This window comes from Chinchilla lanigera, unplaced genomic scaffold (genome assembly GCF_000276665.1).
Source record: "Chinchilla lanigera isolate Chin_1 unplaced genomic scaffold, ChiLan1.0 scaffold00133, whole genome shotgun sequence".
In the NCBI taxonomy this organism is placed as follows: Eukaryota; Metazoa; Chordata; class Mammalia; order Rodentia; family Chinchillidae; genus Chinchilla; species Chinchilla lanigera.
The window spans coordinates 1510-10639 of NW_004955534.1; the positions used below are offsets into that span (position 1 = coordinate 1510).

Below are 9130 nucleotides of genomic sequence, written 5' to 3' on the forward strand. Positions count from 1 at the left end.
ACTGCCAAAGTGAAGTTTAAAACAGTCATTTTGGGAATGACTGTGTATGTCACTTTATATTGTATGTTAAATTACTATGCTGTGTGCTATTTCAATGGCTGGGGAAATGGAGAACAAAATCTGTACTTTAGTGTCATAAATAAGGTCCTTTTTTATTAAAAGATATAGAGAAAAGAAAACAGAACTCAAAGTCATATGCAAATCATTCTCTATCACAAGCTCCATCAAAAGGCCAAGCAATAAGCTGCTCTTTCTCAGTGAATCCACTGAGCTAAGGTCTTGCCTCTAGGAACCACCTGGTAAAGGTCCACAGTACCTCAACAGTCATGCACTGAGGACCAAACGTCCAGCGCATAAACCCACAGGGGCCAAAGGGCAGTGTGCACTTTTATATATCTGTGTACTTACTTGCACCAGTGTGGCTTGTTCCCCCTCATAGTTGGGGGGTGCTTATATTATACATCAATGTCTCAGTTTCCTAGAATCACACTAAATGGAACTTTGTTTCATCAAGATTTTATATTTATTGGAAGAAAAGGCAAATTACCAGGGGAGGAGGGAGGGATGTGACAGCTGGCAGTCAAAGGGAGAGGAGAAAGGTTAGGCTTTGTTTTTCTACCTCAAGGGTACTTATCCTTTAGGCATAGTAGATGAGTTGATTAGAAGCTATTATAAATTAGGGGTCCACAAAATGGCTTACTTTCCAATATAAAATAAGGATAATGAAAAGGGTGGGGGCTGGGGATTTAGCTCGGCGGCAAAGTGCCTGCCTGGCGAGCGCAAGGTCGTGAGTTCGGTTCCCAGTACCGGAAAAAAAAAAAAAAAGAAAGAAAAGGGTGGTCATGCAGGCAACAGGATAACCACATACATTGCCAAGGATGAGGTCCATTGTTAAAAGGTACTCTCAATATCCAGCACAATAACAAGTCTTGCAGCATCTACGAACATTTGTTAAAGAAAGAAATTTACAGCAATTGATCTCTCTTGGCCCTCATTATATGACAATAAATAAAATTTATTCCTGTGCAAGAGCTCAGGAAAATATTTTTAGAGAAATTGTAGAGGGAAAAGGAAGAAGCAACATCAAAAAGGGGAGAATTGTCCCCCCTCCCAGATTCATAACATCAGCTCAGGACAGGGAACAAATGTGTTTTTGTAGAGGATGTGTAGCAAGAGATACAACAGAAGTTGCAGAGAACAAATGGTTAGCTAGGGGGCAAATGGAAGTCCCCCCAGGGTTCAGACAGTCTGGGTTTTTGTAAACATTGTGATTGTTTCTACTCTTGCATTCTGACCTACACTTGCTCAAGGGAGAGTTGCATATGGTTTGCAAAATGTGCCCCACAGAACAGCCAGCTCTGCCAAACGTGCTCCAAGCTCATGTTCTCAAAGTCCCAGAAAGCAAGGAGGGCTCTGACTTCAGCCTAAGCAAAAGTTGAGAGCAAGCAGCCTCTTAACCAATCATACTAGTTTAACTCCTATTCCCCTCCAAATACCGGCTACTGGTTGCACAAGGCTAGGTTAAGAGTTATTCTGCGACTAGTTCTGCAAGGCCTCAGAGCTAGTGTGTGGTCTATCTGTTGCTCCCTGCAAATGTTTGCACAGTTCAGCACATCCCCTTCCCTAGGAAGATACTTTAAGGCGAGAAAAAGACAAGGTGGGAATAGCCAGCTAAACTGTTTCTTGCAGGCCCAAGTTGTGCACTAGGACATGCCCACCTGCGCGCCAAACAGGGCGGCTATGAGTGGATACAATGTTAGTGAGTCTCCGGGCCAGGAAGAAAACCCTTCCTGCCAATCACATCTTTAGCTCTGCTCGGGTGAGCGCACGGGGCCTCCGATTCCTTCCGAATCTTCCGAAGCGGCACAGCTTCACTAACCGACGTGCGCGGGACATGGAGCGTCCTCCGAAGGATTACAGCTACAATTTGCTAGGCCTGGGAGTCGAACCGGAGGACCAGGAGGACCAGCATGGTCAGTACCTGTATCAGACGAATGCTTTAACAAACTCGAAGAAGCAAACACTCCAGGGGAGAGACGAGTAGATGGACGCTGCCCTCCCCCACCCTGCCACTGCGCCCGAGCCTTCGCTAGCTCGCTCGCTCGAACCCAGCTTTCGACCCTGCTTTCGGAAGCGCTTATCTTTTTCTTTGTGTTTTCCTCTTTACAGATATAAAGCCAACTGCAGTTTCGTCTGCTGAAGAGAAAAAAGATGGCGAAGAGGACGTACAGAGTGAGGCTGAGCAGGGAGCAGCAGCAGCAGCAGCAGCAGACGAGAAAGAAGAAAAACAAGAGGAATTAGGAGGAGAAAGGGAAGGCCAAGCTGGCGCTGGCGCTCCCGACCCCACAGACGACAAGGGCAAAGAAAGCAGTAGCTCCAGCAGCAGTGACGAGGATCAGCAAGAGGAGCAGAACCCCCAGGACGGGGACCACGAAAATGGCCGGCACCGGCAATGGCGCCCCTACCTTAGGAGTTTCACCCAGTCGCAGCTGCAGGAGCTGGAGAACTATTTCCATCGCAACAAGAACCCCAGCAAACCAGCGCGGTAAGCAGATTGGCCCACTCGGGCTGGGTTTGCAGGGAGTGTTCGTCGTCTAGGCCGTTTGCTGTCCCTCGGCTCCCACTTTTCCTCTCTTGAAATAAAAGCCGACCCAAGACTTCTCGAGGGCAGTGGTGGGGGCTATGCCAACTGGGAATGAAAATAAACCTTTTCGTGAAGCGTTTACATAAATCATGTTGGCAAACGTTGGACAGTGCCTGCTTTTTGGGGGGAGGGTTTTGTTTGCTTTTTATGTATGTGTTTTGTTTCCGTGCTCCGGATTGAACCTGGGGCCAGGGCCGCACTCCGCAAGTGCTTTGCCATGGAGCTAAACCCCAAGGCCTTATTTACGTTATTTTTAGACAAGGCCTTACAGAGTTTCCCAGGCTGGCCCGGAATTTGAGATTCTCTTGCCTCGGCTTCTGCCGAACGTGGGATTACAGACATGCCTCTCTGCGCTCGGCCGGCGTTTTTTTTAATAAACAAGTTTCTGTTAGAACTAGGCTAAGAAACCCCTAGACATGGTTATTTAAACAAGTGCAGTGTGGAATGCCGTCTGTATTTAAATTTTTGTTAAATCTGCTCATTACGGATTGTTGTTTTGCTTTAATTTCTCAGGACCTTCGCTTGCCAGGCAGGCTAGTGCTATGCTACTGAGCTATATCTGTAGCCCAGCTTTTCAATAATATTTATATTTGAAATACACGAACACGATTTCTTGTACTTATTGATATTTTGGCAGCCCCTCAGTGTTCATACCTGTGAGAAAACTGCTCCTAAAGCAAGCCTCCACGTACATACAGAATAGTGTGTGCATGCGTGTTGTGGGGAGGTTTGATGGGATGAACAATTTTTAAAAATACACGAAATGAACTTTGCGTATTGTTATGTCATCCAAAATGCCAAATACTGAACATTTGTAAATTTTTCTCCTCAGAAAAGAACTTGCAAGACGCATGCGTGTGGCTGAAGCCAGAATCCAGGTGAATAAATCTGAAAAAAGCAATTTGGCAGGGCAGCCATTTGAGAACCGGCTTCAGGGCTTGGACTCCTTTGTCTGGGATATCGTTGAGTTGTTGTATTTGGTGCCTTCTCCATGTTTAGGGAATGAACTTTAAATTTTGGGGTCTTTGTGAGTGGAAAACGAGAAAGCCCTGGCATGTGGAAATTTCCCATTTTCCAAGGGAACAGGACTTTCTAAAGGAAAAAACAGTGTTGCTGAGTTATTTTTTATTTCTTACATATCTATGTATAATTTATATTTTAGTATAAATTATGAATACTGATTCTAAATTAGGAATGTATATATATATTATATACAAAGACATAGATTTATGAATTATAGCTATAACTATATATAATGAAGTTCAGTTCTTAACACTGGTATCCTTTAGGTGGCATTTCCATGAGGAATCATACTGGGGCTAAGTCTGACGTGGGAATTATTCAAATAGTACACTAAGAAGTCCCATGACACTAAATTATTTAAAATATATAAAATCAAGCATAAACTCATTTCTTAAGAATGAAATTTATAAATATTGAAGCATTTGAAATGAGGGAAAAATTCACAGCCAGAACACATGTGTAATTAAGGTATGTCAGTTAAACTGCAACTAATAGGAATGGGGCGCAGAAGGTCCAAATACCTGCTCCTCCTATTGTTCTTTTTTTTTAAATCCTTGGTAAAGCTGTACAAAGATTGGCAGCTCTAAATTTTAATTTTCTGTGACACTTTGATGTGTCAGCTTGAAAATATTGCTAGTATAGTAGGTTGTACATTATGGCGAAGATGGGAGGAATATGTGAACCCTTGGAAATTTCTCTGAAACAAAAACAAACTATACCAACAAAAAAAGAAACTTCTAGGGCCAGGGATATAGCTCAGTGGCACAGTCCCTGTCTTGCAAGTGCAAGGTCCTGAGTTCGATTCCTGGTACCAAAAAAAAAAAAAAACCCACAAAGTAAAAGAACAATTCTTTAGAAATTTCTGCTGACCTAAGAAAAGTGGAAATGTCAGCAAGAATTATATATAGAATATGCCTTGGAGAAACTACACACATTGAACCTTGTTTTTTTTTTTGTTTTTTTTTTTTTTGTAGTACTGGAGATTGAACTCAGGGCCTTCAAACTGAGCTACACCCCAAGTCCATTTTTATTTTTTATTTTGAGACAGAGATACACAGGCTGAGCTCAAACTTGTAATCTTCCTGCCCCAGCCTTCCAGAGTTCTGGGATCATGACATGCATAACCATATGTGGCTTACAGTTGACTTTTTGAAACTTAGTGAATATGTTCTTGAGCAATTTCTAATACATAAGAGAATTTTTCTTCCTTTTAGTTGTATTGTTATGAGGAAATGTGTTTTATGGAATATGTTGCTAAGTAAGGTGTGGTTCTCAGTTCAGGCTAGATTCTTACCTGTGGTAATTTGAAATATTTTTCATTTGTTTAGGGAGTGATAACTAATTTGTAGGTCATTGGATCCACAGGTGATTATTAGAGGCCATATAAAGCCATAAATTGAAAAAAAGGCCAAGTCTGGTAGCACACGCCTGTAATCCCAGCACTCTGAAGGCTGATGCAGGAGGATTGCCGTGAGTTTGAGGTCAGCCTGGGCTACCTAGTGAGATCCTGCCCACTGCAAAGAAAGCCACAAATTGTATTAAAGGAGTTTGAGAAAAGGAAAAGAATAAAAAAAGAAAAAAGCAGGATGATGTTATTAGCTTTGCTCCTGAGTTTGCATGTGTGATTGCAGTGACAGGCATTTCAGGCCAGGTGCTGATGGCTTCTAGAAAAGCAGCCCAACAAAGCAGGCCCCCGAGGCTGGCATCCTAATGCCACAAGGCCAGGCTCACAATCAGGCATGGCTCAGGTTGGAGGAAAGCACTTTTTTTTTTTTTTTTTACCCAGGCTGGTAAAGCAAGTTGGAGACAAAAGGTGGCGGACTGATGAGTTGCTGTCTCCCTCCTAGGTTTACCTAGTTTTCTCTCAAAGGAATTTTGAAGGCAGAATCCCATGCTCTCAATAATGGAAAAGATAATGTTCTCATAGGTTGTTAAATATTTTACATGAATATTCACCCCCACAAAAAAAGCCATTATATTTTTTGATACTGAGGATTGAACAGAGGGAGCTGTTGAGCTAAAACCCCAGCCTTTTTAAATTTTGAGACAGGATCGCACTAAGTTGCCAGGTAGGCCTTAAACTCTCGGCACTCCAACCTCAGCCTCCCAAATTCTGGAATTACAGGCATATGTCACTCGGCTCCAAAAGGGTTTTTTAAAAATTAATTTTATTGGTACACTTACATAATGATGATATTCATCATAGGGAATTTGTACCTGTACATAATGTATCTTGATTTTTCTTTTTCCCCATTACCTTCCCCTTCAACACTTTTCCCCCTCCTTATTTACAAAAGTTTTGTTTTCATTTTTGCTTCTATTCCCTTTTTCTTTTTTCCTTCCTTTCCTTCTCCTTCCCCCTCTCCCTTGTTCCCCTTCCCATTTGAATATTTTCTTCCTATTTCCCAATATCTATCCAAATTTGGTCCCTCTTTACACTTTCAGCTTCTCACACAAGAGAAATATTATGATATTTAAAGATGTGTCCAATTTATTTCATTTAAAAGTATGGTCTCCAGGTGCATTCATTTACCTAAAAATGTCTCAAGATTACCCTTCTTTATGGTGTAGTAGTACTCCATTGTATGTAAATACCACATTTTATTTATTCATTCGTCTGTTGATGGATTTCTAGACTGTTCCCAAGATTTAGCTATTACAAGTTGTGCTGTTGTAACATGGGTGTTCATATATCACTGTGGTATGGTGCTTTTAACTATTTTGGGAAGATACTAAGAAGAGGAATAGCTGGGTCAAGTGGAACCTCTAGTTTTAAATTTTTGAGGAATCTCTACACTAATTTCCACTGTGGTCATACCACTTTACAGTTCCACCGACAGTGCAGAAGGGCTCTTTTCTCCCCACAGTCCCTCTAGCATTTATTATTGGTTGATTTCTTGATAATAGCCATTCTTTCCAGGGTGAGATGGAATCTGTGCTTAGACTAATGACAAAATGTTACATATATTTATTTCCTCTCTTTTGTATTATTGCTTATTGATTTTTCTTTTTTTTTATTTTAAGGATAAAAGGAGGGAAACATTAACAGACATACAACATTTTACAACATATCACAAGCACAATACAGACAATACAGAGTTACAAACAAAGTGGTAGGGAATTAACAATGGTGGTTGTATTACATATTGATATCTTCAAAGTGGCTTCTCATGAAAACAGATATAGACATGCAGTACTGGTCAACCAAAGACTCATTGACAGTTTCTTTCAGCATAGAAACAGCAGATAGAAGAACAACCATGTTATCTATCCTGTATATACATACATACAAAATTTCTCTGAAGGAGATTTTTTGTTTGAGAATCTTATTACTTATTCACACTGAAGATGACCTTTTCAAAGTAGGGTCACTCCCCTTGGTATGACTTTAAAAGACACCCACTTTTCACCAAGCCCAGGGTCCCCACAGCCAGGCTAACATTTGCATAATGATAGGGGTATGTGACAGCTGGAGAGCTGTTGATCAATCATGGGAGAGTGGTTATGGCAAGCATAGCAATAGCAGCAGGGACCGAGTCCAATTCATCAGGTATACTTGTACCTTGGAGTGGAAAATATAGGATCAAAAGAAGAAGAGGAGAGGGAAAAGATAAGCTAAACCAGAGATTGGCACGTAGCTGTAGCTCATTAGGGGAGGGGTGCGGTGTTAAATTTCCTATGATATTTTAGCAATAAGAAAGGAACTTCAGATGCAGTTGAAAATGATAGGACGTATGGAATTGCCTGTCATGTTGTTTCTTTTATGACATTAAATACTTGGTGTACTAAACTAATCCCCTTTTGTCCTCTCTGATTGAAGGATTGGTTTAAGAAGAGGAGAGCCCGCTGGAGAAGATATCGGAGGGCGCAAAGGATCAGAAATGCAAGCCACATGCACCTCGGCCATCCTGTTCACGCCATCTCAGGGCCCCCGTATTGTCCCGTGTACGTGATAAGGCCCAGTGTGATATGGCTTTATGTGCAGCCAATGGTGGTCTGGCCACTCGGGGTGCCCTTGCTACCTTTGCTGCCCTTGGTGCCCATGGCACCCATGCCGCCTATGGCACCCATGCCGCCTATGGCACCCATGCCACATGTGCCACCCATGCCACACGGGCCACCCATGCCACACGGGCCACCCATGCCACACGGGCCACCCATGCTGTTCTTTCCTCAGGTGTTCATGCCTGTCCCCCAGCTCCTCCTCCCCGTGCCTCCATTTGGTCTGACCATAGTTAACTTGGTCTGGTTCCCTGCTCCCAGCTGTCCTTTTATAGTCTTTACTTACTGGTACTAAGTAATGGTCTCTGTGACCTGTTTTTCCAAAGAGTTTTGGGGCCAGATACAAAGTTTGAATAGCACACTATTAAAAAAAGTTTACTAAACATTTTGAGATGTGTTAAGTTTAAAGTTGTTAAAGTTCCTGGAAGGAATCCAGGCCCATGTTTGAAAATTCATTAAGTTCTTATCTCCAGCAATGAGAGAATTTTTTTTGAGGCAGAGTCACACTATAGTGCAGGCTGGCCTTGAGCTTGGTTATGTAACCCAGGCTGACCTCAAATTCACAGTGATCCTCTGCCCACGTTTAGGGCATGTTTTGAATTTCAATAAAGACATGAAATTCCTGCACAGTTTTTGTTTTGTGTATTGCATAGGGATTAGTAAACCGTGGACAGGGGCTGGGGATTTAGCTCAGCGGCAAAAGCGCCTGCCTGGCAAGCGCAAGGTCGTGAGTTCGGTTCCCGGTACCGGAGAAAAACCAAAAAAAAAAAAAAATAATAATAATAATAGTAAACCGTGGACAGAAATTGCTATGAAAATGCTCAAGTCACATAGCTAGGAGGCCTCCATTCATGCCATGAGATCCCTGGATCACCATCAGGGGCTACACACATCACACACGCTTCCCTGGTACCCATGACAGGTTTATAGTGACTTACACATCCTCCTCCACCCCTCGCTTCTACCATTCTCGCCGTTCATGCCTCGCTGGGACTATGTATGTATGCAAGATGGGGTGGCTTGTGTTCCTAAGGGACAGTGTTTTGAGGCAGAGTTGAGATCACTCATGTTGACAAAGCTGCCTGGGAAGCTGCTTCTAGGGCTTTTTTTATTTTCTGATGTTAAGGACTGAACTCATAGAGCCTTTGCAATGAGCTACATCCCTAGCCATTCACAATTTTTTTTGAGACAGGGTCTTGCTAAATTGCCTAGGCTAGGCTTGAACTTTCAATCTTCCTGCCTCAGCGTCCAGTCCAGGATTATAGGAATGTGCCACCATGCCCAGCTACCCCAAGGGTTTTATGAAGAGGTGTGTGTGTCGGGGGGGGGTGTTTACTTGCAGCCTTCCAAATTCTGCTCAGTGCTTTGCCTTTTGGAGCAAAATACAGGAGTAGAATCCATGTTTGCATAGCACTCCTCCTCCTTCAAAGGAAATAAGGACACATCAGCAAGGTCAGGGTA

At 42.6% G+C, this 9130-nt stretch overlaps 1 protein-coding gene across 1 annotated transcript; it reads left to right on the forward strand.

Moving 5' to 3' along the window:
* Positions 1–1820: 1820 nt before the first annotated feature.
* LOC102005505 (homeobox protein ESX1-like) lies at positions 1821–8290 on the forward strand. Its single transcript, XM_005410423.1, has 4 exons — positions 1821–1973; positions 2170–2545; positions 3477–3522; positions 7488–8290. Exons 1-4 carry the CDS (start codon positions 1895–1897, stop codon positions 7962–7964), a joined length of 978 nt encoding a protein of 325 aa, XP_005410480.1. The 5' UTR covers positions 1821–1894; the 3' UTR covers positions 7965–8290.
* The last annotated feature ends 840 nt before the right edge of the window (positions 8291–9130 follow it).

Bases quoted from the DNA above. Each gene is read 5' to 3' on its own strand.
- LOC102005505 (XM_005410423.1), top strand. From the start codon at position 1,895: ATGGAGCGTCCTCCGAAGGATTACAGCTACAATTTGCTAGGCCTGGGA. The intron at 1,974-2,169 runs GTCAGTACCTGT...TCCTCTTTACAG, and splicing joins GGACCAGGAGGACCAGCATG to ATATAAAGCCAACTGCAGTT. The intron at 3,523-7,487 runs GTGAATAAATCT...CTCTGATTGAAG, and splicing joins TGGCTGAAGCCAGAATCCAG to GATTGGTTTAAGAAGAGGAG.